At 40.8% G+C, this 15,792-nt stretch overlaps 2 protein-coding genes across 13 annotated transcripts in view; both read left to right on the top strand.

The window, feature by feature from the left end:
• The window catches only part of LOC143347066 (uncharacterized), a 97,721-nt gene extending 86,836 nt beyond the window's left edge, over positions 1–10,885 (top strand). Inside the window, exon 13 of the transcript XR_013080553.1 lies at positions 10,875–10,885. The gene's annotated coding sequence lies outside the window, so the exon portion shown is untranslated. The remainder of the gene's footprint in view (positions 1–10,874) is intronic.
• The window catches only part of Syt7 (Synaptotagmin 7), a 64,611-nt gene that overhangs the window by 13,275 nt on the left and 35,544 nt on the right, over positions 1–15,792 (top strand). For 4 of the 12 annotated variants that reach the window (XM_076775951.1, XM_076775962.1, XM_076775963.1 and 1 more), the window contains exon 1: positions 13,539–15,383. Coding sequence is in view for 6 of the 12 variants with exons in the window: in XM_076775945.1 (XP_076632060.1) it covers positions 3,780–4,021 (242 nt within the window). In the remaining 6 variants the exon portion in view is untranslated. Of the gene's footprint in view, positions 1–3,772; positions 4,022–13,538; positions 15,384–15,792 lie in introns of those variants that run through there. The other 8 variants (XM_076775945.1, XM_076775946.1, XM_076775947.1 and 5 more) reach the window with 6 other exon arrangements.

Raw genomic sequence — 15,792 nt, forward strand, 5'->3', positions numbered from 1 at the left:
ACCCCTTATTCGACCGCGTTTTAATTGGTCCCCGTTGTAACCAGGCATTCTAACCGCCTTCTAACCCTAACCGTAGCCTGGTTAACCGACGCGGATTACAGTAACCCATCAGAGAACCGGCTACCAAGGCGTGTAGAGAGTTATTTAACACCAAACGCTAAAATTGGATTTCACGTTTACGATTTGCGAAGCGATACCAAAGTACACCATTACCATTTAAACGTGACATTATTTGCTAACGACAAATTTAAAACTTTTAAGGAATTTTAAAGTGTTTAAGCATCTAAAATAATGTGTCAACGCGAATATACTATTCGTAATACACAGTACTTGAGACCCCCATTTGCGACGCTTTTCAGCCGCCATTTTGATTTCTCCGCGCAACGATGCTGCAATTAGCCTATATACGAAACAATGGTTACAAGATGCTGAACATCGATGTTTTGTCTTCGCTCGTCGTTTTTATGACTTCAGATCGGATTGATAATATCTGGGGCATAATTGTTAAAGCTGTTTATGAGAATGGACGGCAATTTACGTGCATTAGAAACTTGGAAAAGCTATTAAAGCAGATACGGAGCAAAGCAAGCCTGGAAGTCGTTTTAAACTCTTGCAAATAGTACGCCGCATCGCGTGTATCAAATCGTTCATCGTCACGGCGATGTAACCAATTATTGATAATGCGTATTCGTCGTTGCTCGTTACGCGACTAATTATTATTAATATTATTATTAAAATAATACATTTTAACGAGTAAAAACGGGATCCAAAATATTGTTATGTGCAATGCATTATAATAATTAAAGGTTTCGGTTAAAAGCTCGACAGTGGCAATTTCAGTCTGTGAATCTGATTGATGCGAAAAGAAATAAATGGCGTTATTATAGTTAGACCATCATAAATGAGATAGGTTAAAATAGCCTCATGTATAAAAATCAATGGTGAAATAAATGGTGTTGTTATAATTAGACCAACATTAATGAGAAATGCTGTCGCAAAGATTTTTTTAACGGCACAATAATTCACACACAAAATCGAAGAAACACTGCCCAAGGAATTCACAGAATTGACTGAACTGCACAAAAATTAGAGGTCTGGGTTAGGCTTGTTAAAAGGAGGCTTGTTAAAAGGAATGTTTAGATAAAAGTCAGAATACAACGCACACTCTTTGAACTGATTTTAAATGAGTAATACGGAAAGTAACGGGTTAGCTTTAATTTTAGGATATAGTAGATCTATGCTTTCGTCACTCGTTGAATTAGTTTAATGAACTTCCTATGAATTGCTTTCGTTTATGTTGATAAACAGTACTAATGTTTACATTTCGTCCACGGTCGTTTAACTGTGGCGAATTAACTGTGTGTAATTACTTGAACGTATACCATGGAACCGGCGGTGTCAGACGATGTTCCAATTTAGTTCATTAGACGTGTACAAATAGTTCTGTGTCTTGTTTTCTTGGTCGTAAAAACAAACTACATTAAAAATCAATATTAGGATAACGACGATACGAATCTAAAATACGAAACAGTAAATGGTAACGCAATAAATAATATGTACTTTACAAGCAAAGCTTGATAAGGGCCACGCGAACCGAAATTCTGATAAAACTTCTTTTTACGATCGTTGAAACGAGACGCCCAACTGTTTCTAATTTATATTAGGTTAAAAAGTTCGTGCGGTTCTCGACATGCAAATAGAAAGTAATTCTTTTATGGTAGGAAACATCTTCGATAATGAATTTCCGTCCTAATTTACAAACCCATTCATAAAAATCCCCCTATTTTCTCATAAAAAACTAATCAAGAGCCATTTAATAGTCACTCGGGAATCGAAGCTTTATTCATTAAATTTTGCAGAGAGCGAAACGGACGGTAAAATATTGTTATTTTAAACGAAACCACTTCCGGAATTATCGTCGTGCATTTTGCATAAAATTTTACAGGTTTTAAAATTATAAAGCAAATCCAATCTTCAAGCCTTTTTCGTTTTTGAGATTTAAATTATCTGTTTGGTTAATCCAATGTTTGCAGAGAGTTCAAAGAACAAAATGATTATTAGCCGCACGGTTTGTATTATTTGTTAAAAATTAATCGGCCACAGACAATTATGTAGATTTTCTGCAGCTCAAAGAAAGAACCTCATTCAAACGTTCAAACAATTAAAGCGACACTTTAGTCCAAGGGCTCTTTGGTTCGTACAATGGCCGTCACTTTGAACAATCGATTCAATAATATAAATGTATATTAATAGCACGATGAATAAATGCATTATCGGTATATACAACGATATTAGCATCGTTTATTATTATAGGCATAAAGCTCGAAGATCGTTAAGTGCACTCGTGATGGACGAATCTTTAAATTAAATTTTCTAGAAAACAGCTTCTTCGATAAAAATCTTATTTACAAAAATTATTTTCGGAGATTTTAAGGTCACCTCTTGCTTTTTTAATTAGAGACTTCTTTATTCCTAGCAGAACAGTGGATGTTTAGACGAGTTCAACGATTTCTGGTACACGGTTGTTCGACGTAAAACAAAGGCACAGTACAACGATTCTAATTGGTCCGTAATTACGAGTATCTGATCTTTTTCCGCCCTTATGCGCTGAGATAACGGGACAAAATTTCCATTTAGAGGGAAGAAAGCCGGCTTTAATGGATTTATTAAAAATACGCACCGAGATTCGTGTCGCGACAAATTTACAGGATTTGAATAAAATTGCTGGGATATTGTCGTCGCCTGGATTACTCTCGAAAGTAAGTGGATTAAGTCACTCGAGTACTTCGTTTACATTAAAATTATAATGTAAGAACCGCCTTTTTACTCCATTATTATTCATCATCCAAGGACCTTGCGTCAGAAATCGTTGAAATCGTCCAACCATTCGCTAGTTTATTAGGGACAAGAGAATACAGCTGTTTAACAAAATAAAGACGACTTCGATGTTCCATCTACGAGAGAATTAAAACGATTTTGCCAGTCTGTAATTTTATTCACAATCTCTAAACAATATCTCGAAGACATGCGATTTAAGAAAAACAAACTGACACGCGTCCTTTAGTGTTTCGAGTGGGGAGTTAAATGACACTACTCGTTTTCAAGATTATTTCAAGATCATCTTGTCTTTCTTTTTCATAAACCTATATTTTTTATTTCAGAATCATATTTCATGTAAAAAAAATGCACAACTTTTGTTTGAGACATTTTTTTGTAAGTTCAATATTTCTTAAAATATTTAGCTAATTTTTCGTGTTTATGTAAAGGATAATTTTGTTTACCTATTAAAACGACAACGTTACTTTCTTCTAGAAGGCTTTTTATTTCATTTAAGAACTTCTGGACACTTTTTAATTCGTTTAAAAAACTAGTAGTGCCATTTGACTCTCCTTTCGAAACGTTAAAGGACATGTGTCAGTTTGTTGTTTTTTTAATCACACGTCTTCATCGTGTTCATTAACTGATCTCAAAGTGGAAAATATCGACTTGTCAATACCTCTTTTAAGTTAGGGAACAACCATAAATATAATGGTACTCGATTGGAATTTTATGGAGTAACCTTTTAACGTTAATTCCGTCAAATTCCCGATAAATAAAACTAGTTAGAATTTGTTTGTATGCCCGTTACTCGCGCAATGAGGTTGTCGATGGCCTCAGTTATCGATCAACTCTCGTATTTTCGTAATTACTGGTTTATCGAGGCGTTGGTCCGATCTCATAGGGGTCGAACAAAAATGTCTACTTAATCGAACGCTGCGTTTCTCTCTTGAAGGTTGGACATGGAGCGGAAAGGTGTGATCTTGACGGCAGTTTTCGGAACGGTCGGAGGTTTGGCAGTGTTGGTGGTCCTTGGATTGGCTGTCTGGCTCTACTTGCGCGCAAAAAAGTCGAAACAACGAGACGACGACGACGAGCCACGAGACGAGCACGCTGACAATTTTAGCGACGATCGCCAGGGGAAGACGAAGAGAAATGGCTTTCTAAATCTGAAGACTCCTCTAATTAGTACCAAAGTGTTTGGGTAAGCAGTAAATTTTAACTTTCTGTAACCACTGTCGCGAGAAGGGTGATTTCACGAAGACAGTTTTCTTTTTCGAATTTTTTAATGCAAAGTGTATAAAGAGACACGTGCACTCCAGATATTTTAACAGAGTATTCAGTGCGTGGAGATCGAAGCTTTATTAAAAATTGCAGCGAACACGAAACGCGGAAATTACGATAACGGACTTCCTTTTAGCGCGATACAGTATGCGATAAAAAGATAGTGCACTCCATAATTTTGTTCGTAACGTGAAAATAGTTAAAAAAAAAGTACGTAGTATATTTTCATTACGGAAGATGAGCAAAGTTAATTTCAGCTAGGTATCCGACATTCATTTTTTATTTAAGCTTCGCGGCTCCATAAACTCTCGCATATAAATGTCATACGAAAGACCGGAAATAAAAAAAATAATATCGAGCTAACGATATTGATATAACGAAGGAATACACTGTCGTTGCTATTTGTGGATTTTAACGTTTTTCATTAAAATGACTGGGCATTCGCGGTTAATATTTCAGAGATTGTTTATACCCACTGTTCCCTACACTTTCTACTTGGGATTCTCTATTTATAGTCCGTTCCGATCCTGATCTCCCCTCGCAAGTATCGCAGGGAGAAAGAAAGATCAATCCTAGGCAAAGGAGAACATGGTACCACGAGTAGAGAAAATGTGGACAATATCGAGATAGTATTCTATTGCATAACTTGGAGTTTTATTTTTTTTGTCGACGGAGAGAGGTAGCCTCTCGCACGAATGAGCAAACGCGCGCGAAAAAGAGCGACTTTCGTCGGTAAAGGTGGACGTAGGTTACCTCCGGTCGTCTATTATCGACCGACTAACCGTCCTATCCGCTGTAATTGCCCAGAAAAATCCAGCAGTACACGGTATAATAACGTCAGCAACGATCTTACCTCGTCTCTGCTCGTTACATTAAAAGATACAAAGTTTCGGATCATTTGGAACATTGTTTGAAACTAAATGCTTTTAGAAACGGTGCTACACCGCCATAAAGAGCACAGAAATTGTTCTCTTATTGACGCACGGTTACGAATTTGGCCGGCGACGCTTACGATCTTACCGACGACGGACAATTCGACTTTTTTACCTTCCAACGACGAAACGGCGAGTGATTTGTCGTTAATTACGAACGAACTTCCGTCGAGTATACATGGAATCGGAAAAGTGAATCGGGATCCGCCAATTCGCTTCCGTTTTTCCATTGAAAGGGCACATTGTGCGCCAGTCTCGCTCAAAGTTGCCTCTATGCTATCTCAAATGCATTGGAGTCATCGCCAATCAGCTTATGCATCCACTCTCGGTATTCCACCAATCGGAAATCGAAGGCCATCTACACGTCCGTGATTGGTAAACCGCGAATCGGTCCTCGCGATATTCGAAACGATTCTAATAGCTTAACGAGCAAACGTTTCAAACGTAAATTCAATGGAATCGGTAGAGGAACTTATTAGCGCGAGAGAAAACCTTTAGACGAGTTCTCGTCGTCTGGAAAATCACTACGAAGATAAATATTTCTAAAGAAATATAATAAATTAATTTTTCGGTGCTTAATAAAAGTTCGAAATACGACTACACTTTTTATCGTTAAAATGAATTCCATGCTTTTGCATAACAATTGAAAGTAGTTCTCGTATGAAAGAATCTAAACCACGAGATACACAGCCCAATATTACACTCTTGGCAATAAGTATTTTTCCTTCTTTATCCAACGTCGAGATGAACGCGCAACACACTTTTTCTGTGGATCTCTTTTTATTACGGTCGCTGGTGTATTTGTGAAATGTCTTTCTGTCAAACATAATGGCGCTGACGTTGCGGACGATCATCCTCTTTTATTGGGCTGTGTAATAAGTCCGTTTCTTTATAAGGATGTTAAATACTGCCAATTTTCTTATGGAACTTACTACGATCTTCCGCCGCCTTGTCTCACAAACTCGTCGCTCTATTTGTTAAAAATATTCAGGCGCATATTTATTTATTCGAGCGATTTTCCATCGAGAGTAATTTTCAATGCACGAAATAAGTAAAAATCAGAGAAGTCCTGATTTTATCTGTTATTCGCGAATAAAACGAAGCCCCTTTCCCTTTTAGAAACGTTCCGTTTTCCTTATCAAAATGGCTGCCAAGCGTTCGCCGGTGCCAGCCAGACCCGAAGCGCCGTTTCTAAACCTAACCTCGTTCTCTTTCGAGGCTCGAACACGCGCGTCTCACGACGGATCAATATATTTCTAAAAACACGACCGCGGCGATATTATTCCATAAAAAATATCGCCGCCATACGCGTTCGAATCATTCTTATCGCTACGAGGGGGAAAAATACGGCGGACACGGACACGGATCGATGAATCCCGCGAGAACTATCGATAGGATCGGTAGATTACGAACGCCGCGCGCCGTACGAATCGTAAACGCCCCGCGTCCGTGTGAACACCCAGTTGCCGGTCTACAACGGCCAATAATTAACGTTCGAAGCGTTTTCGATCGACTGACTGGCTTAGAAAAAATCGGAAACAACGAAAAAGTGGAAAGCCAGCGCGTTATAAATTCCGTTATGCCCGACAAGGTGCCAATTGGAACCGTGCCAAGCAGTCGAGTGTTTCGTAGCACTTAAATCGACGAAACGCAACAGATGCCACTTGTTACGTTGCATACTATAACTGGCCTGGTCTTACTGTATCCGCTTCGTTCGTTCGTTTTTGATATTGGATTACGGTCGAACAGCATCGGTTTAGGACGGAAGGAAGGGAAGACAATGAAGGATGATCGGCCGATTGGACGTTTGCCTTTCCTCGCGATGCTCCGCGTGCCATGCCCCATCATCGAATTTTTTCTCACGTATAGCTGTTATTATTATCGTCGTTGAGCCTAAATATAAAAAAACAGTGTTAACTGGTAGCAATACTCTTCACTTGGGAAAATGTCTTCCGTGCATTGAGAACATAATAATTTAAAAATAAGAAGATGGACGATTAAATAGTTTCTTGGAAAAAGAATTTATTATAAATTTATTATAAATTGTCAAACTTTATTTTATAGTGAAATTGTGGTCAGTACGATGTGATTTGTAGCTAATAAATTGCTTTCTCCTTAGTAAATTGTTATAAAGAAATGTTAGTACAAAAAGCCAACAATCTTCCCAGGTTACATCCACATTTAAATCTCATGTTTTGAGACATGTAAGTGATTGAAACATTAGTGTCAAACATGTATACACATGCGACAACCAACATATTAATTCCCTATCTAGTTTCTTCCTGTCGGGCTAAGAAATGCATTTCATCAGACTTTTTAAATATTCAAAGTTATGGAAATAATATTTAAAAATATTTCATTTCAAGTTTCCGTTTTATTATATTTTCAGTCGTGTCCGTATATTTATATACGATAAAATAGTTTTCAAATTCGATTTCCAGCAAAATTATGTCGTAAATTTCGCTTTATATTTGGCATCCTCGACAGTCTATTCTTTCCTGGCTGAAATTCTGCGACATTGCGTAGCTCGTATATTAAGCTGTTCCACTTAATGTAAAGTACACGTCGTTACAGAACGATCGTCTAATTGGGCGGAAGCGGGGCCGAGGGCTGCTTTTGAAATCAACTTGAGAGCGACGCGCGGAAGAAAATCTAAAATAAATCGTATTTGTACGTGTAGCGTTGACAACGAGAACGAAAGGAGGGAAAATTTAATCTTGACCTCGTTGCTGCCAGCCAAACACCGGTGATGCATTATGCTGTTGTGCATCTGACAGGTATATTGGAGCGATGTACGAGTAATCTATGCCGCGATCTACGTGTAATCTATGCAGGCGATGTCACCGAGCAGCCGTCTTCGCCGTAACACTCGCGTGTCACTCGGTGTATACTTACGTACTCGATTTATTTGACCTCCGATTTTCGTTCTTGCCATCGAAATATTTCGCGGTTTATTTCGAAAATTATCGTCCCCATCGACATGGATCGTTCCAGACGATCGCGACGATAAACACGGGAGGATGGGGGGGAAATAAATTATCAACTTCGGAGCAGAGATCCTCGTTTCATGCGTGAATCTCCGATCGTAAATTTCGGAACACACGCGCAAAGTATAACTTATTTTATGGATTTATTACGATGCCCGTTCTACGCGTTTGAAACGAAAAACGAGAGAAAGCTTAATTAGCACGTGTTTGGCTATATAGCAGGTATTAAAATAAAAGCAAAATGTCGATAATAAAAAGTAGAAAGGGTAATGCTTCGATGTTTCATTATCGGGGTTTTTAATGATTTCCATCGTTTTCGCGAGCTAAAAAAAATATGAAAGAAACAAGGATTTCGAACGTACCGTTCAGATATATTCTTTTTTAATAATATTCCTCGCCTGAAACGATGTTTTGGAAGATTTACGAGCAAAGTATTAACACGATAAAAGAATTTATGTTTAAGGATTGTGCACAAAGGATCTTTCTTATAGAAAATCGTGTTTTTAAATTCTTCGATTACATATATTTCTACATTGAAAATTTTGTGAAACACTGTTCTAAACAATGTCGTCTGGTGGGCGATGTTAAATTCGATGTTCCTCTTCCGGTTCGTAAATGGAATCGAAAAGTTTTATTCGCCTTTTATCTTATAGTACCAGCTTGCAAGGCTTATAACTAATGCCACAAATTAATGTAGAGTGCAAAGAATCTCTCGACTACTGATTAATGGAGTACGCGTCTCCGGTCTCATTCTACGAATCCAAAAGCCGGAGGCTTTACATTGTCTGTACGTCTGCGATACTATAGGCGGAATTGTTTGAACCGAGTGTATGTCAACTTCAAAGAAGTTCGTGGATTATGAACAAGCGGCCAACATGATCGAAAGGTCTAAAGACGGACGCGGGAAAGTGGAACAAGGCAGAGTGATTCGATTGGTTAAAGGGGTAGTCGAGTCTGGAGCAAATTTAGGCTTCCTTCGTGTATTAGTCTAGAAGAATCTATCAAACCTATCTGGTTCAAATTTTGTTCATACGTTTGTTCGTACTTCGAGCACTCCTACACGTTTTTACAAGCATCGACTATCGTTCATTCTCGAGTTATATACTATTGTCTCGAAGTGCACGAATAGAAGTTTACGTTGTTTACGATTCAAGCAGCTGTTTCGTATAAAAAGTAAATCAAACGGATTTTTATTTCGGTAGGGATTTTACGATACGATAAAAATTGGGTAGTCGGTACCTTTCCGAGCACGCAAACGTTTGATTTTTCCTAAAAATTTTAGTCCTTATTGCGGAATAACTATAGAAGTTTCCAACGTATAAAGTTAGTCCTAGTTCGCACAATAGAGAGACGTGTACTTTATGTGTGTGCAAAGTTTCGAGTGAATCGGTTCGGTACATCTTGAGGTATCGTGGGCATCAGTTTGAATAATGTCGTTCCGAGAAAAACGGCTTTAAAGTTTGACCTACAGTTTTAAGGTGTGCAAGATGTATGCTCAGAATTTTGACAATCTGTTTGTCGATGCATATTTTCTGTACTAGAAACGTGGAAGCGTACGAAAATCGATTTTTCCAATTATCTAGACCGGTCTGCCCCTTTAATCTTTTCCCAAACGTGTTCTTTTTTTTTCCTACGCAAAGTATGCAATATGGCTCGTAATGGACTTTGACGAAAAGAAGTAACGTCCTTAGAGTCTTTTTGGCAAATATTAATATTAACATAATTAATCGTCGAAGGATATAAATTAAAATTTGCTCCTTGTACCCAGAGTTTGGTCAACAAATTTTCACTTTGCATGAAGAGTTCGGTCCAAAGTTCTATAAACTTTGCTAAATATTTAAAGTTCATCGTAATTATTTTCAGCACAATGTTTTCAATGGTTTGAGGAAATCTATGAAAAATATTGTGAATTCGTGAATTTTCTAATGTATCAATGTACGATTCAATTGTTTAAACCTCCAAAATAGTCGAAGCGAAAGAGTGATTTCGTTTTAAGGGGATGCTCGTTTTTCGCGGTTGAAAAATAAACATTCTTTGGGAATTTATACAAAGTAAACGGTATAATCGATCCGTCGGTGGCTCTTGCTATTTATTTAGCATTGATTTCTATTGCAAAACGATATTTACGTACGTCGACAAAATAAATAACGTTGTAGATATTTTTAATTAAGGAAACACAATGCCTGCATAATAAGATGGGTAGCTCCACTTTAAATTGAGCTAGCTAACAAAATTTGAGTTTTCTAAAACCATACGAATAGTCATTTATGGTTTCTCAAACAAACTGGTATACTATGGTAATTTTAGAAATTTACAAAGCGATGGTAATTTGTAGATGAATTCAACTCTTTCGGGGAAGCATTTTCTCTTTCCTCGAGCGTAAAAAAACTGGCAGAACTACAAGTATTATCCTGGTTCCGGTTATTGGCACATTATAAAGGAGGGCTCGTTCTAAAGATGAAGTCAATCGGACTATTAATGTCGGAGTTATCCCTCCCACAATTACGAGAAATGTAGTTTCGAGAACAACGCGTTTAAAGTTCGTCTGGCATCTACTCGAACCGTGCTCGTTATACCTGCTCCCTTTATGCGCCGTACTCTTCAAACTTTCATAACTTTTACAATTTTTCGAATGCGCCAGAAGTCAAATAGCGTTGCATTCTGTAGACTTCAAACTATTGACGAAGGGAAGGGGGGTAGAAAAAGAATTTTTTTGCTATTCCGAACGAAAAGAACGATTTCACCTTTAATTAATAAAAATTTACGGAAACGCGGTACTGGGGAAAATGTGAAATACTTTGATATGAAATAGTAAACATCGAAATACTTGCATACGTAAATACTGTTTCATTAGATGTTTCAATCGTGAGAAAATACTATTTACTACTCACACTCGGATTCAAATACAGAAAATAGTAAACTGAAAATAAGACATAAAAATTTAAAGACTAAACATATTACGCAACTATATCGTTCGCTATCTTTTATACGAATAAATATTTCTGAACGCGGACGTCTTATGTCATCGACAAAAGTACATGGTACTATAAAAAGTTAAAGGACAGAAACCTCTTATTTGCAATACTATTAGTTGTAATATCATTATTCTAAATATTGCACTGTGAAATATTATTTTCCTATATTTTAATGAAATACTTATTTCACAATATTATTTACATATGTAGTGACACACACGAGAGAATAAAAATATTTATATTTCATTTACTATTTTTCCACAGCCTTGCAGAAACGTATAAGTATTTTCTAGTTTAACAGAAGGCAATAATTATATAAATTAACTAATACTTTCACGAATATATTAATCATTTTACCTCGATAAGATGATATTAAAAATAATATAATTCGTATTAACAATAATTTTTACAGTTGTTTGCATGCAAATGCAAAGGCGTCGAAAGAAATCATTTGGTCAAAATAAGTACACACGAGACCGCGGTAAAAACAGTGCTAAGATCGTCGTCGCAAGTAGAAATTACTAGTAATGGTCAGACACGTTACTCGAATCGTACTCAATTGCATGTCTAGCAAAAGATACGATTATAGCATAACGGCGAGGCAAAGTCTAATTTAATGGAAGTCTTTAAATTCATCGAAACGTTCAGACTCGCTTGATACACTCAAAGTTTTATGCATTCTTAGATCTTACAAGAATTTACAGAGTACAATTTTCTTTTACCTCTCGAGGAACAATTCTAAATTCGCAGCCATTAGCTCGGTGTTACTCGCACAGAAAAACTTTAACCCCGTTTACCAGATCTCACCACGAGAAGGTTGCTGCGATCAGAGCCCCGAAAAGAGATAGACGGAATTAAAGTTCCATCGATCTTCCTTTTATATTCTTAGAAACTAGATTGCTAAACTAAAGAGATAGAAGGAAACAAAGTTCCATCTTCTAGTTTAATTATCTCAAGCAATTATTTCATCAAAGAAAACGAAGCTAAATTTAGAGAGACGCGACATGAACCGAGTAGTGGGTCTAAGGGCCAGTTCGTTGCCTCTTAGCGATTCTGATCGAAGAGGAAGAGGCTCCCTATTTCTCCTATGCACCCCACCAGGAGCTAAAAGAACCCGACTTAGGCTGTCTGACGTAAGAAAGAGATCCTAAGTCGAAGGCTCCCGCAGACAGGCGAACCTCTCTGCGAAATCATCTTTTTCTTCGATCGTCTCACCAGAGGGTGGCAACTGACCTTTTGGACCAGCTAATCGGCCGATCGCTTGCTTTCTACATACAGGGTGTTCGGCCACCTCTGGGAAAAATTTTACCGAGAGGTTCTAGAGGCCAAAATAAGACGAAAATCAAGAATATCAATTTGTTGATTGAGGCCTCGTTAAAGAGTTATTAAAAACTTAAATTAAAAAATTTCAAATCGTTCTGAGAAAATTATTTTTGATTGCGGGGGTCCATTACAATCATTTTTGGTCAATACACATACCTCCGAAATTCTACGTATATTTGAGAAAAAAATTCTTTACCGAAAACACAATGTCTGACCATGAATATCTGATTGCCCTGAAATTTCATGCGCATGTTTAAAAAATAATAATAGTAATTAAAAGTTACAAAGACCGTGGAAAAGCGTCGGGCTAAGAGTTTCGATCGATCGGAAAGAATCTTCGAGAAGATCGAAACTCTTCTCGTGCGAGGGTAACGCGACAAAACGGCGACCGGTAATCACCGTCGAACGGCCGGCGCCCAGCCGTCGGGGGTTAGGCGAAAAGATTACTATGCTCGTAGCCGATACAGGTGGCGGCGATAACTTTGGACGAGATGAAGAGTTGAAGAGTAGAGCAGCGGGCGAGAGGGGGTAAACGAGGAAGCAATAGGACGAAGCAGGATGCAGGATGCAGGAACGAAGGGGTGGGTGTACGGGTATAGGGAGACGGAGAAAGAGGATCGGGAAAGGATGGCGAGCGTACCGTTGAAAAGGGACGTCGGGAGCGGGGTCGGGAAGGCAGGACGAGGACAGAAACGGGAATGACGAAGAGGAGAAAATGGTGGGCATCGAGAGGAGCAAGGGGTTGAGCGAGCAAGGGCGTACGGTGGTTGCGATGTAGAATCGGTCGGCAAAGGGTGGTTGGTAGGCTAAAACGGGAGGTGGCGATGGCGGTGGTGGTGGCGACGGTGGAGGTGGAGGTCGAAAAGGGAGGGGAACACATGCCTAGTCGTAGCAGGAGTCGGAGGGAGGGTTTCGTTGGTTGTGGGCGAGGGACGCGAGGGGGATGAAACAGGACGGTTCGCAAGCGGGTTACGGAGAGGTAGGAACGGTAGGAACGAGGGCAGAGGCAGGAGGAGAAAGAGGAGCCGGAGGAGAAGGTAACGTGGATGGGTAGGTGGGGGACGACACAGGGGTAGCGATAGGATTCTGGGGGTTGGAAGCAGCTGAGAGCAGTACGCGAGTAGGTCACACCACAGAGGAGAGCGGTAGTTCGCGTTTGGCTGACGGTTCGTCCGTTCGATTGGACGGGACCTGCGATTCTCGTTCGACCGGCGCTAACGGTTACCATTCGCGATCGTCGTCGGGTGTCGGGTGTCGGTGTCGTTTCGCAAGAACAAACGCTCCGGTGGCCAGACGGGTGAACGTTTTCGACGATCGTCGATCCATCGGGCCCCCCCTGGGATCGCTGAACGACGACAAGTAAATTTCCACCGTTTCGCGAAACCGCTCAACCGCGATAGTTTTTTTTCCCCCCCCGGAAAAGATATTCCGTGTCTTCGGTGTAGGTAAGCCGCGCGCACGCACGCGACCCTCTTCGACGGGATTTCTCGACCAGCGATCGAAGACACGAAGGATCTTTTCGTTGTCTCGCATTTGGGCCAGAGAGAGAGAGAAAGAGAGAGAGAGAGAGATCGCTTACGCGCTCGCCTTCGACGCGTAACCAGCTTCGATCGGTTGATCATTTCGCGGCGAATTCGAATCAATCCTCGGAGCGACGAACGAAACCAAGAAAAGTGGGAAACCTCGGAGAAGGAGGAAAGGAGAACGCGCGACGCTCGACGGTTCTTCCAATGAATTTCTTCCAAGCCACGGAACACGGAGGAGACTCTTGACGTTCGAAAATATTTTCGAGAGAGAGAGAGAGAGAGAGAGAGAGAGGACGGGGTCGAGAAAAAGGAGGACAAAGTAGTTTGTTAGTTGCTAGTCGGAGTTTACCGCGTATAAATTAGTCGCGATTAATATTGTTATCGTTGATTGTTATCCCCGTTTGTACGTTTCTTGTTGTCGATCCTCGCCACCTGACGATGGCCGCGGTTTAGTCGGTTCGCGGTGTCAGGCGCGAGACGAGGATACACGAAAAAGGTGGATCGTTCCGGCACGATTCGTCGCGTTATTTTTCTATCGAGCTCTTCGTCGTCGGCGTAGAGAAACCGTTCCGCGCTACGTGTACGAAATTTCGCCACCGAGGCCTTGGGTATTCGGGGGCTGTCATCTCGAGGGAAGACGAAACGCGCACAAGCCGAACGACCCCCTGTCGGCCAATTCGAATAATTCGAGTGCGCGTCGAGTTCGCCTCGAAGGCCGAATTCGCTCGTACCGAGCGTTGCCTCACGGGCTACCAGACAGCCGCAGATTCGTCGACTGTTAGAGATTAATTTTCTCTCTCTCTTTCTTACCCTGGAGGAACGTGGCGACGACTGGAGAAGGAAGAGGAGGACCGGAAACGAAAGGAGAGAAACGCAGCGGAAAGGAGAGAAACGATCGAAAGCGGTTTCTTTTTTTTTTTTAGAAGAGGTCGTATAGAGTGCGGCGGGTGGGGGGCAGCCAAGAAACGAAGGTGAATTACCTGTTTGTGCGCGCAAGAGCGTCGAACTTGTTAACGGGGTTCGTCGCCGGTTGCTCAGCAGGGATAATAACGAATACAACGAAAAATCACGAGGACGATCGACGACCAAAGAGAGAAGAAAGGTCGCGATCAGGTCGTGAGAAAACACACAGGGGGGCGAAACGAATCATGCGATACGACTCGTTGAGGAACGGGTTCAGGGCTCGAAGCAACGAAATAACGGAGGAGAACGAAAACTCTCGATCGGAGTAATCGAGATTCGAACACTGGTCCTCTGGAAGCATATATAAATATATTACAATTTGGGTACCAAGGAGGGTCCCTGATAGATCGGAATCAACGACTCGCGATTACGATTACGGTTAAACCCGGTAGAAGGAGGGATCCGTCTGCGATCGGTTGGAATCGATCGAAGCCGTGCACGGCAAACTTTTCCTCCTTTAGTTCGGTTTGCCGGCGAACGATCGAATATGGAAATCGCAGCCTCTGCAATGTTGGATGGCCTGAAAAATAATCGAATCAGCAAGTTGGCACTGTCGCGGTTCTTGTCGCAGAGTCTGTGAGTAAATTAACCCCGGTCGTTGGTCACGAGCACGTAATCGATTCGACGCGATACGAGTAACGAGGGTGCTCGAAAGCATCGGCACGTAGCGCGCACTAATTGATTGCTTGGCTGTTGTCTATGCTTCTGCCGCGTTTCATCGTTAATTCTGGCCGGTTTGATACCCGCTCGCGTATATGCCTTCGCGCGACTCGTTTATATGCCCGTTTTGTTTGGACCCCTCCACCCACCCACCCCCCGTTCCCCCCGTGGCGCCAACGATCCCGCGCAGGCATAGCGTTTCGTTTAGAATCGTAGAAATTTTGTGGCGTAGATCGCGCGAACTGCAGGGTAACAACCACTGACGCGTCAGCTTCCCGTTGCCGCTTTCTAGTTACGCTTTTGTCTCGCGCGACGGACAATCGGG

Source organism: Colletes latitarsis, chromosome 10 (genome assembly GCF_051014445.1).
Source record: "Colletes latitarsis isolate SP2378_abdomen chromosome 10, iyColLati1, whole genome shotgun sequence".
In the NCBI taxonomy this organism is placed as follows: Eukaryota; Metazoa; Arthropoda; class Insecta; order Hymenoptera; family Colletidae; genus Colletes; species Colletes latitarsis.